Source organism: Uloborus diversus, chromosome 5, assembly GCF_026930045.1.
Source record: "Uloborus diversus isolate 005 chromosome 5, Udiv.v.3.1, whole genome shotgun sequence".
Classification (NCBI taxonomy): domain Eukaryota; kingdom Metazoa; phylum Arthropoda; class Arachnida; order Araneae; family Uloboridae; genus Uloborus; species Uloborus diversus.
The window spans coordinates 126,900,668-126,918,917 of record NC_072735.1 but is presented as its reverse complement, the minus strand read 5'-3'; the positions used below and the strand labels follow the sequence as shown (position 1 = coordinate 126,918,917).

Here is an 18,250-nt window from a genome sequence, read left to right as displayed (position 1 = left end):
GCGATGAAAACGCCGTGATATACAGTTGAGCAATTCTCGTCTGTACGTCATGATATGAATTGAAAGTTATTTTATGTAACTTTACATTGGTTTGAGTAATGTACAAAACAAAACTTAATAACCTGTTTCCGCTTAATCTAGACGTGCTCCAGCTGTGTTGCCATGATCCTTGATTTTGATGGTGCGTATTTTCGTGATAGTTTCCACTTGCATCTGTCCTTCGATCCAGCAAGCTGTAATCTAAAAATGTCAGGAATGCAAAGAAAAAATCTATTTTATACAAAAACAAAATACGTATAGAAACTATTTATCCAATAGTGTTTTTAGTGGCCTGAAGTTTGAAAAGGTGGATGCAAGTTTGTTACATTTTAATTAAGATCATTAGTTAAAGCAGGGGAAATAATAGATTACTTAACATCATTTCAGTTATGTGACTATTTTCAGGAGAGCTGTTTCGTTAAAACTGTAATGGTACCGAATATATTTTCAGTTTATTACTTAGTACGATCCAAAAGTTCGGTATAAGTTGTATAAAACCTTACCCTGAATTGTTCACATCACCAAAGCACATCCACCTTCAAAATAGTCACCTTGAGCGATTATGCACTTCTGCCAACGTTCGCTAACTTTTAGAAGCACTCCTGGAAGCCACTTTTCGCAACCTGTAAGGCCTCCTGTGATGTAGCTTTAACTTCATCTGACGATCAAAAGGGGCGTTCCTGCAAATGTTTTTTAACTGCTAGGAATAGTTAAAAGTCACACGGGGCTGCGTTATTTGCTTGGCATCGAATCGAAACGTGAATTCTCAACATGGGAGTCGCCTTCTTCATCACCACGATGAAGTTAAGGCTGCATCGCAGGAGGCCTTACAGGAGGTTGCGAAAAATGACTTACAGGAGTGCTTCCAAAAAGTTTAACGAACGTTGGCAGAAGTGCATAGTCGCTCAAGGTGACTATTTTGAAGGTGGATGTGCTTCGGTAATTCAGGGTAAGGTTTTATACAACTTGTCCCCGAATTTTGGATCGTACTACGTATAACGCCAAACAAATATCAATCTTTTTTTGGATTGTAAAAACCAATAGACTAAAGCGGAATGAGTTAGCACAGCAACCAGTTTACTAAATATAAGTATTACTATAATATAAATAAGTTTGCTAAATATAGTCTTACAGTAATCCTCATGATGTACTCCAAGGAGTTTTTTTTTACAAAGAACTTTCTACAGTTCTACAGTGAAACCCCGCTATAACGAACCGTCAGTAGACTGGCTAAGGAAATTGCTATAACCGAGGGTTCGCTACATCCGATTTTTCAAAATAAATAAATAAATACATAAAAAACAGTCCGCAATTGCTAAGATACTTCTATAATGAATATCTTTATTACATGATATTTTTCTGAGTGATTATGATAAAATAAGTAAAATATTAGAATTAACTATTTTACACACTAATAAACAAAATATGGAAACATATCTTTAATTCATCTATAGCATGGGAAGAAAAATGTTACTTTTGGTAGCAAGCTTTATTATACACTAGCAAAAATACCCGGCCTTGCCTGGGTCAGTAATAATTGTGAGAAACAATCGCTACTTACTTTTGTTTTCTGTTTTAAATGAAAGAACTCAAAACACACTGCTTTGACGTGATTAAAAATTGAGCTTTTTCCTTACCCATAAAAGTAAAATAGCAATAAGTATAAAGAACCAACGAATATTCATTTAGAAACGAAAGCACGAATTTAAGCATATAAAAATTTGAAGAATTTCCAAAATATGAACTAACACAAAAACAAAGATCACAAAAAAAAAAAAAAAAAAAAACCTTCGCTTGCTTCATATATTAAATAGTACACACACACAACGACAAAAAAAAAAGCTCTCTAGTATGTTTCCCTCAGGGTGCGAAAAGTAGAGTTTCAAAGTGCTTAAATGAATTTAAACTCATGTTTGCTCCGGAGAAGCCTTGATTCAAAATGTTCATTATGATTTTAATATTGCTGTTAGGCAACGAATTTTTGTAACAATGGATTTTATATTTAATCAAATAGAGTAAAGAAATTACATAGATAGGCCCTGCTATGCTAAGAAATTGAAACCGGAAGTTGCACCGCTGTATCCCAAGATCCTTAGCTTCTTGCTAAGTATTTAAGATACATCTTGATTCAAAACCTTCCATTACTGAATCTCAATTGGTTGTTAATTTAAACTTAGATATTAGTGCAAGTTTATGAAGCACGTTTTTGAAATTGCATTAAAACATCAATTAAAATGCAAACCAATCCGCCAGTTACTTTATACGGGCTCTTTGCGAGATTGGTGAAAACTAGACTCGCGAAGCGATCACGTTATCATAACCCCGCTCATCATTTCATCGTAGTGTCCCATAATGCCGGCTTCAATTTCATACCATATTCTTTTTAACATAGATGGGGCCTCTCTATGTATATTTCTTTACTCTATGTTTAATCATAACATGGGGGAAATTACATGAAATTTACTGTTTTCCAACATAACTTTTTTAAACTAAGTTTTTAATTAATAAATTATAGTCTAATTTGTTCCCTGATAATGTAGCTACCTATGGTGAAAAAATGGTTAAAATCCGTCCAGTAGTTTTGAAGTTTACCCCGGATATCCGGACAGAAGTAGACCTTTATGTATTAAGTTGAGGTTGCAATGCCTAAGAAAGCAATAAATGTCATGCTTGCTCCAGAGAGGCCTTGATTCAAAATTTGCATTATGATTACTTTTTATACTGCTGTTGTTAGGCAACTAATTTTCGAAATAATGGATTTAATCTTTAATCATTTGATGTGGAAATTACATGACATTTACTGTTTTCCATCGCGACGTTTTTAAACTAAGTTTTTTAGCAATAAATTATAGCCTAAGTTTTTCCCCGATAATGTAGCTATCTATGGTGAAAAAATGTTTAAAATCCGTGCAGTAGTTTTGAAGTTTACCTCGGACATCCGGACAGAAGTAGCCCTTTTTGTATAACGATGAGGATGCAATTCCTAAGAAAGCAATGTCATGCTTGCTCCAGAGAGGCCTTGATTCAAAATTTACATTATGATTACTTTTAATGTTGCTGTTGAAAGGCAACGAATATTCGAAACAATGGGTTTAATCTTTAATCATTTCATGTGGAAATTACATGACATTTACTGTTTTCGATCACGACGTTCTTAAACTAAGTTTATTAGCAATAAATTATCACTTATGTTGTTCCCCGATTATGCAGCTATCTATGGTGAAAAAATGGTTAAAATCCCTCCAGTAGTTTTGAAGTTTACCCCGGACATCCGGACAGAGATTAGCCCTTTTTGTATAACGATGAGGATGCAATTCCTAAGAAAGCAATGTCATGCTTGCTCCAGAGAGGCCTTGATTCAAAATTTACATTATGATTACTTATAATATTGCTGTTGTTAGGCAACGAATTTTCGAAACAATCGATTTAATCTCTAATCATTTGATGTGGAAATTACATGACATTTACTGTTTTCGATCACGACCTTCTTTTAAACTAAGTTTTTTAGCAATAAATTATAGCCCAAAGTGTTCCCCGATTATGTAGCTATCTGTGGTGAAAAAATGGTTTAAATCCCTCCAGTAGTTTTGAAGTTTACCCCGGACATCCGGAAAGAGATTAGCCCTTTATGTATAAAGATGAGGATGATAATTCCTAAGAAAGCAATAAATGTCATGTTTGCTCCAGAGAAGCCTTGATTCAAAATTTACATTATGTTTACTTTTAATATTGCTGTTGTAAGGCAACGAAATTTCGAAACAACGGGTTTAATCTTTAATCATTTGATGTAGAAATTACATGACATTTACTGTTTTCCATCGCGCCGTTTTTAAACTAAGTTTTTTAGCAATAAATTATAGCCTAAGTTTTTTCCCGATAATGTAGCTATCTATGGTGAAAAAATGGTTAAAATCCGTCCAGTAGTTTTGAAGTTTACCCCGGACATCCGGACTGAAGTAGCCCTTTATGTATAAAGATTTCGTTAATTTTTCTCTCAACTGTTGTATACAAACCTACAACTTGTTTATCTAGTTTTGTCGTCAAAAAATTGTCCGAAACACTGACAGCAGCCAAAAAATCACAATTCCGCGGGATACAGTAAATATATAAAGGGAAAATGTCTAACGAATTGAGAATAGGATTGTGCTGCTTTTAATTTCAGAATAAGTTTAACTTAACCCCCTACAGATTTTTGTTTAAATTTTTTGAATGCTAACTTAGCTTTTGTCAGTGTGAAGTTCTCAATATTATCAGAGGCATAACAGGTAAGGAATGTGATTTGGACTGACGTATTCTTGTGAAAAAGAGAAAACTTCTGCAAAAGATAGTGTTTACTTATGGAAACATTGTTAAAGAATGTAACCGAAACGAATGCTAAATAAAGCTGAATCTTTTGGAAATTTCTGATTCGCTATAGCCGATTCTCTAGCGTTTAGTGATCGTTACAAGCGTTTGAAAATACAGTAACAACATAGGGCTTCCGATGGCACTATTTAAAAGTTTCGCTATAACCGGGGGATCATTATATCCCGGGTTCACTTTAGTGGGGTTCGACTGTAGCTATTTGAACGAACTGTGTTCGTCTTTTAAATTAGAGCAATATTAGTTAAAGATTGTTTTACTTAATATAAGTAGAATTTATTGGTTACGGGGAGGAAAACAGTGTACAGGGTACGAAAACAAAAGTATATTAGAGCAATTTTTATTCTGACGCCTAAAATAAGAAAATAAGTTTTATATCATTCAAAAATGATTTTCAACTATGTCGTTTTCATTGATAGTTAAACTGAAAACCATTATTGTAAAGATTGCTTGAGAAATGAAGTGAAACAAATTCATGGAAAGATCTATCCTCCAAAATGTTTATTCGGTAGGCACGTGCGTAGAATTCATTTCCAATGTATAAACAATTCTCAGAAACAGTTAAGTGGACTTAGTTTGAATCAACAGTTAAATTGCGAATTATTTCCAAAGTAACAATGATAATGATTTTAATCTAATGACTTCTCTAAGTTTTTGGTTCAAGCTCTTGGTGATTTTCTTGGATTAACCAACAAAACACGATTTCATATAGAAAAAGTTCACACACAACAATACGGTAATATATTTCAATATTTCATGATATTTTTTTTTTCAAGAGAAACAATTTTATAAAAAAGCAGAGATTTTATATTAGCAATGACTGTTGTCTGAAATTGAAGGGCTTGATTTGTCCATTTTGTCGTTTTAATTGCATTCTGTTTCATCAAAGTAGTGTGTGATCTTAAACTTTAAACAATATTCTTATGTCATAAGTTCTTCCAACGGGTGGTAAAGATACCTTTATGACTTATTATATATGTTCCACAATTACAAAAACGAGAAAGATAAAGGGAAAAAAAACATATTAAGAAATTTTACAAACAAATACAGAACTTCATAGTAAATATTTTTTTTTCTTATAAAACTGATGGAACGTTTAAATCTGAGAATCAGATTATTGAAATTATTGTAAATATCTGAGAATCACTAAACAATAATTGCTAATGTATATTATAAAATGTCACGAGATCGTAATACGTTTTAAATTTTTTTAAAATCATCTTCACTTGAAGGAAAAACTAATAATTTTAATTTTTCGTTTTTTTATAAATCTATTTTTCTTTTTGAAATTTGTCATTTATTGATAGCTTTTTTGTACAAGCTTGCTTATTTAATTTTTGACAGAAAAAAAAAAAAAAAACGCGGAAAAAAACCCCTCCAACATTATCCTATTGTAAGTACTGAATCTAAAACGCGTTTCTTCAAATATCTCGAAAATTAATTTCTGAATATATTTCCGTTTACCTGCCCACTTACTGTGTTTTAATAATGAACAAACAATCAACATAACATTAACTCTATGAAATAAATTTCACTGAGACCAATGGGCATTTTTAAACAGAAAACTTAATTAAATTCAACAAATAGAGCGGCTTAATTTCATTGTTTTACCTGTCACACAGATGGGTTTCAAGTCCGGTTGCCACGTTCCATCAAGGCTGCAAGTATATACAGTCGGCTGCGCAGGCTGCAATTTGCTACCAGTGTGACCACAGCTGATGTTGCACACGGATTCAGTTGGGCCATTCTTGCAATTCCATGCCACAGAGGCGAATCGGTCGTGTGCGTCGCAGTTGGAAGTTGCTGAAAAAGAGTACAAGAAATATTTTGCGGATTGGAAACAAAATGTGTGCACATAAACTTGATGGTTAAAACAAATTGCTGAAAAACGAACAATTAATGTGTTCAAAATTGCTCAGAGTAAAAATAAATTAGTGTACTGGTGGAACCTGAAACACGTCAGACGAAACATTGCCGGAAGCATCCTAGCTGAACCAAAGTTTACGAGATTGGAAAGTACCAAAAGGTTTAATTATTTTAAAGAACTGGTTGGTATGAACAAAATGTTAATGATAAAAGCTAGTCAATTTTACTGGGACATTATGTTTCTACTATAGATGGTTTTCATATTCCTGATACAGATTCAATCGTTTCTGATCCAGTTTGTGATTGGGGGAACATTTCCACTCTGAATTACTCTTACATGCCAGAAACTTGATTCAATTACGGGAAATTCAGATTTACTTCTTTTAAATGCGTAACGCAATTTCACGGCTTACTAAAATTTGGAATATTTACAAAAGCAATGTAAGAATCGAATCAATGTCTCGTTCTTAAAAAAGAAAAAAAATCCATTGTTACGTTTTTGCTTTCAATAGTTATTGGACCACTCTGCTTTTACACATTATCATGAGCACAAAATGTTTGCTATGAAATAGGCTAAATGCCAGTTGAGGTTGATCTATCGAAAGGAGGGGGCAGAGGAGGAAAATGTTCATCTTTTGTTTCGTTTATTTCAATGAGACTGTTTTAGGTAGAGGCTAATACACACCTAAAAAAAACATACTGTCACCCCTGTCAACTAATAGATGCGTCCGTTTCTGTCCGTTAACCTGATGTTGGTATTTCCATATCATAGGTAGGCAAACTTTAGATTGTTAATCGCTTATCATATTTTCAAATGTATTCATTGCCGCCCGCCTTGTCTAGTGGTCAGAGGAGTCTGTCTGCGATGCGGAGGTCCCGGGTTCGAATCCCGGGTTGGGCATGTATGTACCTCCTCTCTTCTGTCCTTGCATTTTCCTTGTGTGAATGTGTCGTTATGCTGTGAATGTTTGACTGCCCTATAAATAGGTCCTTATGGCATGTGTGAACTGAGGAATTTGGACTTTACACCAAATTACTGTACGGTTGGAAAGGTGAAGTAGCGCACCCCAAATTGCCAGCTTAGTTGGCACACAACAACAAATGTGTTTTTTAATTCGACGGCCATCTGTTTTAAATCCGGACTATTTACACTGTTTATTTATTTATTGTTTTGTATCAATTATTTAAATTTTTGCTTCAATTCAGAGGAGTACTTGCATTAAATTTACTTATTTTGTTTTATGAGAGAATACGAGCTCTACTTACGGTACTGACATCTTTCACCTCTGAAACCTCTTGGACAAAGGCACGAATTATGACCTAAACATTTCCCTCCATTTTCACAACCAGGATTACAAATAGCTGAAAGAACATGAAAAGTAATTGATCTTCCTTGAACAAATTAACACTGTTTAATGTGCGGATAAAAATGATTTGTATATTATAAGCAACCACCATAGTTTATAGTTTCCACCATACGTGAGCTCTGAACACACGTGACTTAAAGGTCAAAAGATCAAATTGGGTACCTGATAATAATCTGTTCAATTAAAGGAAGCATTTTTGCAAAATAATCTAAACACGCAAGTATAACCACTAAATTTCGCCTTGTTAATAATTGCGTGTTTAAAGACTAGCAAATTAATTTGGTTAAAAAAAAAGTTTCTAAGCGCTTAAGTGGAGCTAAATTGCCCCAAGCCGCCACAGAGTGATTCAGGCATTTTTACGACATAGGTAATAAAGTGCTTCACAAAAAATAAACCTTTTTTTTTTCTCCTAAAAAAACTATGCCGATTTTTTTAGAGATAGCGATGACAGAACTTTAAAAAACACAAATTTTAAGTAGAAGAAAGAAGATCCATTTTTCGAGAGTACAGTTTTTCGATCATTTATAAAAAATATTTTTCGCTAAGTTTTTTTTTTAATTAAATAAAATCGTTTAAGGCATCTGAGAGATGATTTCATTTTTATATAACGAGGATTTCAAGAACGTTTTTTTTACTTTTGTGACAACCTCAATATTGACTTTTATTATACGTTTTTAAAGAACATATTGTAAATCACAAAATGCCAAGGATTACTAGTAAGTGAAAAAATATTTCTCTACTTTCTACAATAAAATTAAATAGTTTTCCAAAAGCTAAAATTTAATAGAAAAGACACTATTTGATTTCTCGCTATAAACAATATGAATAAATATTTTTTTAAATAATAAATTTAAAAAAAAAAAACTTCAAATAGTTTAATTTTTTTTTCTTTTTAATAAACAAAAATAATTGGTAATTTCTATTTGTGCTTTTCATGAGAGGAATTTAAGATGTATAAAAATGTTTGCTTATTTTTACTCTAGAGAAAGAAAAAGGAAATAAACTCATTTTATGAAATAGAATGTATGCTTTTAGCAGCTATGTATCTTGGCACCTACAGTGAAACCTGTGTATAACGAAACTGTCTATAACGAAACTGTCTATAACGATAACCTCTCTATAACAATATTTTTTTGGCCCCAGCAAAATGTCATGAATAATCAAACTGTCTATAACGATATTTTTTTTTAGGTCCCAACAGTATCGTTGTAGACAGGTTTTACTGTATCTTGTTGGCAAAGAAATAATGACAGAATGGAAAGTCAGTCTCACACTGCAGACCAAAAGCAGACCCAAACAAAAACCAAAAGATTTTTTCTGGAAGAAAGTATCTGCATGCGTAGAAAGAAGAGATTCTGGTCTGAAACTTTTTTCACTTTGTTGTTGTCAGAAATACTATTAGGTTATCACTATATTGGAAAATAAGGTGTGTTTGTTATTCGACCTTGAAACGAAAATTCAAAATGCTCTACTCATGAGGATATAGAACAAACGAAAGCACGAAAGCTTATTAGTGTACCAACTTACATGACACGTTTTAGAAAAAGTTATTGGCTTATGTTATAAGTACTTTCCTATTTACATTTGGCTTTGTACTTTGTCTTTGAGGAGGACATTTCAAACGAGAGAACTACAAAATGATCAAAATTAGTCAAACTGTTTCTACGATAGTTGTACGGTTAGTGGTGTATACGTTAAGGTCAAGGTGTACAGAGTTGTTAAACTAAAGGTTTCCCACAAACTTAGATGAATGTTCGAGGAAAAACTGCTAATATGGAACATGCATTGCGCAGGGCAGTTAACATAATTGTATATCGCTTCTTATTGCTGTAATGGACATCCACTGCAAGCCAGTAATAGAAGTCTTTCTATGCACGCTACTCAAAATGCTAACTCGACAACTGAAATTGAGACTTATTTTTAATAGAAGAATTTAAAATGCTGGTAACATTAAGTTTCTTATAGCCTCGCCGAACAATAGCAGTTGAGGCTCTTTGAAATCAGTGCAACCTATCAACATAATGCGACTCTAATTACTATTCTCTATAGTTATTGCTATGGACAAAAAGACAACGCTCTCAGATAAAGTAAACATTAAAGCAAAAAAAAAAAGGAATGGAGAAACATCATCGAAAAATAGCAATAGTAATAGCCAGTGTCTCAGCAAGGAATTGAGGGGTTATCCTGCTTAGAACCTTTGGTTTCAAGTCACATTACCAGTCTTAAAGATTAAAAACTATCATACAGTGAATTCTACAAGTTACTAACTACAATTCGCTTCTTTCATTATGTTTCAAGAAAAATTCAAGAAATTGTTTTTTTTTTTTCAGTTTCTGCGAAGTTATGAAGTTTTGATATAAATGTTGTTAATTGACTGTTTTCAATCTTTTTAAAATTTAGAATCACTTGAGTCCTCTTTCAAACAAAAGTTTTCAAAAAAAAAAAAAAAAACAATCTGCTTTCTCCTAATTTGCAGTTAGATAATTAGCCAGCGATATAAGCACTGTTGGACAGAAGTATAAACTCAAAAATTTTCAATTTTGTTTCATTCATAACTTAACTGAAATTTATTTCACTTTGTTAAAGTAAAAATGAATAATGGGACTGTAATTCTGAGTTGAAACCAAATTAATGAACTAACGTAATTTCAAAAATGTTTAGTTTTAATTATATCATTATTACGTGAAACCTGGAAAAGAGGATCAACTGAAAGTTAAAGATTCTAAATTACGGTAAAATGTTTTAGAAAAGTCCATTTAAAGCCATAAAATAAATCTATGTTGCCATTAGTGATCGTTAGTTGTTTTACATTTCAAAATTAACGACAAGCAATGAATAAAAAACTTAACCCTGACATTCCAAATTTCTGGTTTTCTACTCATAAATGTGTTTTATTGTTTAAAAAGATAAAAAGTAATTCCTCTCATCACTAGATATTTTTATTTTAAAATGATAAAACACATTTTCGTTATCCCCTCGATATTTTGTTTTTACCTCAATGATCAATTTTAGTCTTGTCTACATTAAAACACTAGTAAGTAGTTACTCATGAACTATAGGCCGTAATATATAGTTTAGTTTAACACTCGTTAATTGTCCGTTTTGCATTGCTTCATGTAAGCTAAGAATGCTAAATGCAAAACTTAAACAATTGATTGCTTTGAATTTTTAACGTTTTAAATTTAGATGTAAATTTTGCACTACTTGCAGACAGACATTAGTTCTGTACAATTATAAGTTTATCAAAACTGAAAAGCAGTCCGAATTCGACACGCTACAACTAATGAGCACATCTTCAGCAAAATGTCCGTGAAATTTGACAAAGAAAATAAAAATTAAATGCTAATGAATTTTCATTTTTATTTTCGCAATATTTAAGACTGATAAAAGCAGGAAATACTTCATGTCTTGCGAAAAAAAAAGTAATTTCAAAATTTTCACTTTTAAAAACCGGTAGTAAAATTCTAAACTGGCAAAAGGAAAAAAAATGCCAAAAGAAAAAAAAACAAACATTTTAAACTTACGTTCACAGTCTGGGAAACTAACATATGGCGTCCATTCACCCGTTCGCCTAACACATTGTGTGCTGAGTTCGCTAAATCCATCTGGAAAAATGTATCCCGAACGACAAGAGCCTTTACAAATCCTGAAAAAAGAATATCTTTCTAAATAGAAGAGTAGCTTCAGTTTTCTGCCTTTTAACGTTATATGAATCTGAGTGTAATTCATTTGTATCAGCTATATGCTTTGAAAAAAAAAACAATGTTTATTCCATACTGAAATGTCAAAAGGTAATATAAAATATTTTTTTAAAATTTTATACACTTTAATGGAATTTAGTTCGCAAGTTTGGCTAAAATGTCACAATATTTTTTTAACAGTACGAACTGCAACTTTGCTGGATCTACCAAAACATAACTGATCAATGCATTTCTTAGCAGCATTTTAAAGAAATTAAAGAAAAGTAAGTTTAAGGTATTTATATAAAATCTTTTTGCAATAGGTGCATCAGTTCAACGCCCGCGGTTCAAAACTGAACTTAAGCAAGCATTTTTTCTTTTGAAACATTTCCTCCATCTTAGCACCTCAATTATTCATCCGATTTTTATGAATAAGTTGTTAATCGATCGGTTATTATAGCTCGGGTAACATAGGCTGCATTTTGACCGACTTCAACAATAGCAGGAGACAATTTTTTGAGTTTTTATATTTTAGCAGCAACTGTATACGCGTATGTTTCCCCGTAGCGCCTGAACTATTTATCCGATTTTTATGAATAAGGTGTCGATCGATTCATTGTTATAGCACGAATAACATAGGATATATTTTAACCGACTTCAACTATAGGAGGAGTCTATTTTACCTTGTGAATCTCGATTTTAACAGTTTTTTTAACGCGGGTTTGAAATAAATTTAATAACCCGACTAAGGGAACAAAAGGTAAGAAACAAGTATGGTGTAGATTACTATTATAGTCTTATTAAGTAAGATCAAACTTTAAAGGTAAAATTTTCTATCAGTTTGATATAATAGCAATAAATTAAACCTACCATTCTGGTATATCACGCTAAAATGCTTGCTTGTTAAGTCTGTATTACTCACGCTATTATTTTGTTGTCCATCACAGATAAAAACGAAAAACATTAAAATAAAATAGAGTATAAAAAACTGAAACCCGACTACAGCAAAAACAGTAAAAGATAATAAACAAGGTAGGTGCTTTTTGATACCATCGTCTTATTGAGTGAAACAAGCCATTGGATATGTTACATATTCCTTTTTATTTAGTTCAATTGAAATCCTCTGTCACTTTCACACTAATAACATTATAATTCAATTCAAATGCTGTTGTCGTGCGTTGTCAACTACAGGTGTTTTTTATTTTTTTTTATTTTTTTTTATTTTACTCTTTTTTTATTAACGCACGTCAACGGCTTTTGATTTGAATTATAATGTTATTAATATGAAAGTGACAGAGGATTTCAATAGAACTAAATAAAAAGTAATATCTCACAAATCAAATGGCTTGTTTCACTCAATAAGACGATTGTATCAAAAATCACCTACCTTGTTTATTACCACTTAGTGTTTTTTTTTTGCCGTTGTCGGGTCTCAGTTTTTTTATACTTTACATTATTTCCAAAATACTCCTTGTCTTCGCAAAAGTATTGATCATTTTGATGAACATGCATCTGATTTTTTGTTTACATAAAACTCTTTTTCTTTTCATTTGAAAGAGACAATAGGCAAAAAAAGTCCGACATTAATAGGAAAATATCGATAGGTAATTACTAAGTAAAAATCTTTTTGCAATAAATGTTAAATGAATTAATTAGTTGAATGCCTCATGAAATATTCATTTGTTTTTGAAAAATTGAATGAACTGAAAGCAAAGCACGGAATATTCCTTTAATACACTTTATTACAATTCAATTATAAAACTTCTGAACGAGAAAGAATAATGATTTGCATAATTAATTGATTATTAATTTTTCTTTCTAAATATCATTCGAAATTGAGAGAAATAGTTACATTTAAAAGTATTACATATTTTAGGAAAAAGTAGTTGAGATGGTTTGAGTTTTTCGAATTATTCAATAATTATGCCAAGAACGTCATGAGACAAAGAAATATTCAAATACATAAAACGATATAAATGATATCGAGCGTGAATAACCTTTCACTAATTGCATTTATCTAGGAAACTAAAGAGTAATTCAATCTTTCATTAGAATCAATTATTTTATCTTTTGTTTAAAAAATTAGTTTCATTTTACAAGTTATTACCCTTTCTAAATTTTAAATTAAATGTGATGCTGACAACTTTATTTGAGTAAACTTTTTTTTATGTGTGCGAAATTGGAATTATTACTTTAAAAATTTGAATTCTTACTTCAAAAAAGGCTCGCCCCGACTGCCCCATCTACTTTAGAATCATAAGATAGGCTTATTAGTTTAAAATGCTACTATGCAAACAGTACTGAAGACTTATGACTGAAGTCGACAGGATCAACAAAGTATAAGGGCTTTTTCTTCAAAATGTATGTATTTTCAGAGTGTGTGTCAAATTTTCTTTACCCTCTCTTTCATTGCCAACGCAATTGCATGTGAAATAACCCGAAATATATCTTCCCTTCAGAATGGCAAGTGAAATTCTACAGAATTACAGATTTTGACAAATATTTGTTTCTGAAACACCAGACAGATAACATTTAACTTATGTAAGACGGCCGTTTCTATATATTTTCTGCTTTGTGTTTCATAAAAGAACTTGTATTTCAGAATTGGCTGCATTGTTGACTGTTTTTATTAATCAGTCAAACTGTCCATTTAAATTCAACAACTTTGATGTTTTCAAGAACAATTTTTCAGTTAATAAATAATCAAATCGGGAAAAATTTCCATTGTACACGAATTGTCACTCAACTCTAAAAAAGTCCGAAAAACTAAGATTTGCAAATTTTGGGCCTTGATTAAGCTTTATAACTACATTTCATTTCAGTCTCGGTACTTTTTTTTTTGTAAAAACATACTTACATGATTTCATTGCTTCCTTCACATGCTATACGTCCATTCATTGGTGATGGTAACTGCTTGCAAAGATTATCTGTTATGGATGAAATCTACAATCAACAACCAAGTGAACTTGCACAAAGGTTTAACCATTGAAATATATTAAAAAATTTGTCATTTGTCACTCAATATTTAACTTTTCTGACAAAAAAATACGCACAAGTTATTTTGAAACTTTAACGAACCAATGTCCAATTGCTCGAACAGTCAGCTTTGCGCTTTATAAGTAACTATCTGACCCACCCGTGCGAAGTATTCGCGCTCTACCAAAGGAATTTAAAAATCCGATTTTTAAGTTTTTTTTTTGGTATAAAAGCAAATAGGTGACTTGTTTGCTTTTTTCTCTGTCGCGGTGCAATTAAAAAAAATGATATCTTAATTTTGAATTTTAATTAAGTATTAAAAAACTCATGGCATATCCACAAAAAATCTTTGAAATTCTTCTAATCCTACAAGGGGCGTGTCCCTTAAGTTGAAGTACCCCTTCTTTAGTATCATACAGCATCCCGTTTAACCTACAATACCTTTATTGCCGTAACTGTCTGTCCTAGCTGCATACTTCCATTGCAAAAAATGCATTGTCAAAATGAAGTGCAAAGTTAAGATTTTGAAAGTTCGAAGTAAAAAAGAAAATCAGGAAAAAACTACGAAACCTAACTTTTTATTCGAACCCTAGCTCCCCAAATTTTTTTTTGGGAAAGTATCTCCATAGAAAAACAATTCAAACACAAAAAAATTTGAAACAATAGAAACCAAAACTCTAGATGATATTGAAGCTTTAACTTTTAAGGGACCGTGAAGAAGATGAGATTGAAACTTATCGCAATTTAAAAATAATGACAGGTTGTAGAAGTAAAAAAAAAACAAACTTTTTATGCATTTCATTGCTTTGAAAAATAAATGCAAATGTTATGCTTTATTATGGAAGACTTTTCCATTAATTGAAATAATTTACTATAATTTTCAGATACTGTTTTAAAGGAATATTTGAGTTCCAGATTTCAGTCTGTTTTGAAAATTTGCTCATTCATGTATCTTCCTCTTTTAAAGGGGAAATTCCATTTTCATATTTTTTAATACATTGTCTCATGCAAGGGCGGATCCAGCTTCTTGCTTTTGAAAGGATGATTAGTAAAATATTTTATTTGAAAGGGAGGGTACGTCCTTCATAAGTGTTAGATTAGATCTCAATACAGTTTCGGGACATCCCCCAGATAATTTCTTGAAATTGTTCCTGAAACCGAGTTTCACGCTACTTCTAGCTACTTTAAAAGAAGGTGGAATCATGGATTCCAGCCCCCCCCCTAGACCTGCGCTGCGTCTCATTTGCTTTTAGAAAAACTTACCACCTCTACATTGAGGAGCAGTTGGAGGGTTCCACAGCCCGTTCACTGTACATCTGTACAAAGAAGTTGTTGGCGGATGGAACGTCATCCCGGGTGGACAAGACACGTGGCATTCGGTGTACTCTCCTGTATGTTTGCAATCCGATTGAACGGAAGAAGACGTCGAAAAGCGGTGGAAATCGCACAGAGATATAGCTGAAGAATACAAAGATTAATTAGACATTTTTTTGTTATTGTTACGATATAAAACTCAGCATCAGAGTTATGTAAAAAGATTCAGTTGTTATTTGCGTAAAAAATTATGGTAAGGGTAAACCGAAGTAGTATTCTTCCATTTGCAGGTAAAGGGCAGTAACTGCAAATTTTTCATTTTTGTCATCTGTTGTACGTTATCTCTACTGTACAAGCTCACTTATTTGGTTTCCGCTGGAAAAAAAGGCGCATAGGAATTCCAACATTTCCCTATTGTTAGTATTGAATCCAAAACGCGTTTCTTCAAATGTCTCGAAAACTCATTTCTGCAGATACTGCCGTTTACCTACTGCCGTTTACCTGCACACGGCATTATTGTCCGAAGGATCTTTTCTTCCTCGTTCTTTCACTGCTACCTTGAATGAGGAAAACGTGCAATTTATCGTAGAGCAACAGTTAGCCAACGCCTTCATATTGTTAAATACCAATTCCTTTCTCTCTTTTGAGATAGAGCAAAAACAAACTCAAAACTGTTTGGAGATCACTTTGATCAATATCTAGTTATTAGAAATTGATAGTAGAGAAACTAACTTTTGGTTAATTTATAAACTTAAATTTAGAAATTAACCAATTAACAATTTTACTTGAATTATTTGGATCTATTGCCATAGTAACGCCACTGTTGGATTGCCACTTGGTAGCGCTGTCCTCCTACTTAAAGTTCACTTTTTGAGGCAAATGCGATAGGCAATTAGCATTACGAGGGAGTTGCAGTTATCTCAACAGATTGATACAACATATTTAATTAAAGTTCACAAGAAGAAAGAACAAGAGTAAATACTTCAAATTTGACATTTTAAATAAATATTTTGACGATTTTAAACTTTTCTAGTTTTTATTCTAAAACATTGCAAATGGGATGTAGCAATGGCTCGCGTCTCGCGTTCAATCAATCATAAACGAAAAAAAAAATTGTTTTTTAAAAACTTACTATGCGTCACTTGTTCAATGAAATTAATATCTTTATTTTCTGCCATTCAGCAAAATATGTTGATTTTTTAAATTGTGTGAGTATTGTGGAGGGGAGAGGGCAGTGAGCATAAAGCATCATTAGCATTAAACTACATATTCATGCAACGGTAAATTCCCAATCCACATCATCGGAAGTGTATTCCAAAAGTTTTGGTTTCTTAGTGAATTCTCGGAAGTTATGGTACATAAGAGATTTTTATTGTTCTCTTTGTAATTTCTTAGCAGAACCTCTCTCAATCAAGTAGGCGTTCTTGTAACATTTCTGGTATAAAGTATTGTGTGCTTGTGACTTCAATGTCCCAAAATTATTTTCGTGCATTAATTAGTTTACTGATTAGTTTGATTATATTGCTTGATTACTTTAACTATTTAAACATTCTCTTTTAACTTAATATGTATCCTTTTTATGTTTTATTAAGTTACATTAAAAAAATTTGATTAAGTATGAGTATTTCGATTGATTTAGCTCCAATTAACCTCAGTATCATAAAATAACCTCGCATTAAGATCTATATTTTTTAAACAAAATTCATCGAAACATAAAACTTTAAAAAATGCAACGAAACACCAACTTTCTCCCCGATCAAGTTTAAAATTGTATTTTTTTACAATCGGGGCAAAAGATATTTTTTCAGACGCAATAAGTTCGGAATAAATGTAACCAAAAAAGTGCTCAAAATCACACAAAATATTAAAATACTTTTTCTAGGATGAGTTTTTTTTTTTTTTTTTGTAAATTCTGGATCTATCTGCACAATTTCTGCAAAGGCTACACCTATAGGGGAAGACCGTCTATATTGAATCCCCTAAGAAAAAGAGACTCGTGTCGCTAAATGTGAAGCAAAACAAAAATAAAAAATAGGCCATCTGAAGCCAAACTTAATTAAGAACCGCCATAAGTACTTACATTTTCTGTAAATATGACGATACCTTTTTCAATAAATATTTGTGACAAAGTTGCAAGAGTCCAATTTAGGAATATATGCGCGTATATTGAACCATGCGCTTCCTAAATTAGACCGTAACAGTAACTGATATAATAATTTGCTTTTGAACTGTGCAGTCTTTTCACAGGATTTGCAATAGACTTTCCTTTGCTTTGTGCTAACTTGGCACAGTGTTGATGAACCCAACTGATGGCATTTGATATACCAAATCATGCTTTACACTTCCTCTCTATGGCAAATATTGCAATACCAGTTGTTTTGTGCGGTTTTTTGCTCTTTCTGTCGCACTTTCTCTGTTCTGTGTCATTTTCCTGTGGCGATGACGTTAAAATGTTTGCCAAAATAGATTTCCTTCTTCTGCCTTCCCTTTTTTAAGCAAAGGTAATACGTGTGCCACCTTAATAAAATCATCAATTGTACCGACGATCATAACTTGTTGAGAACTAACCACTGATTCCTCGCAACTTCTATTAATTTTATTCGTACTTTTTTCTTGTGCATCTTGAACAACTGACACCGAACATGT

The 18,250-nt window shown here is 32.2% G+C and overlaps 1 protein-coding gene across 1 annotated transcript in view; it reads right to left on the bottom strand.

The window, feature by feature from the left end:
- Nucleotides 1-18,250, bottom strand: part of LOC129223130 (uncharacterized) — a 408,522-nt gene that overhangs the window by 266,484 nt on the left and 123,788 nt on the right. The window contains exons 7-12 of the mRNA XM_054857696.1: nt 15,557-15,748; nt 14,172-14,241; nt 11,159-11,280; nt 7,534-7,629; nt 6,013-6,204; nt 123-240 (exon numbers count right to left, since the gene is read on the bottom strand). Coding sequence (XP_054713671.1) covers nt 123-240; nt 6,013-6,204; nt 7,534-7,629; nt 11,159-11,280; nt 14,172-14,241; nt 15,557-15,748 — 790 coding nt within the window. The remainder of the gene's footprint in view (nt 1-122; nt 241-6,012; nt 6,205-7,533; nt 7,630-11,158; nt 11,281-14,171; nt 14,242-15,556; nt 15,749-18,250) is intronic.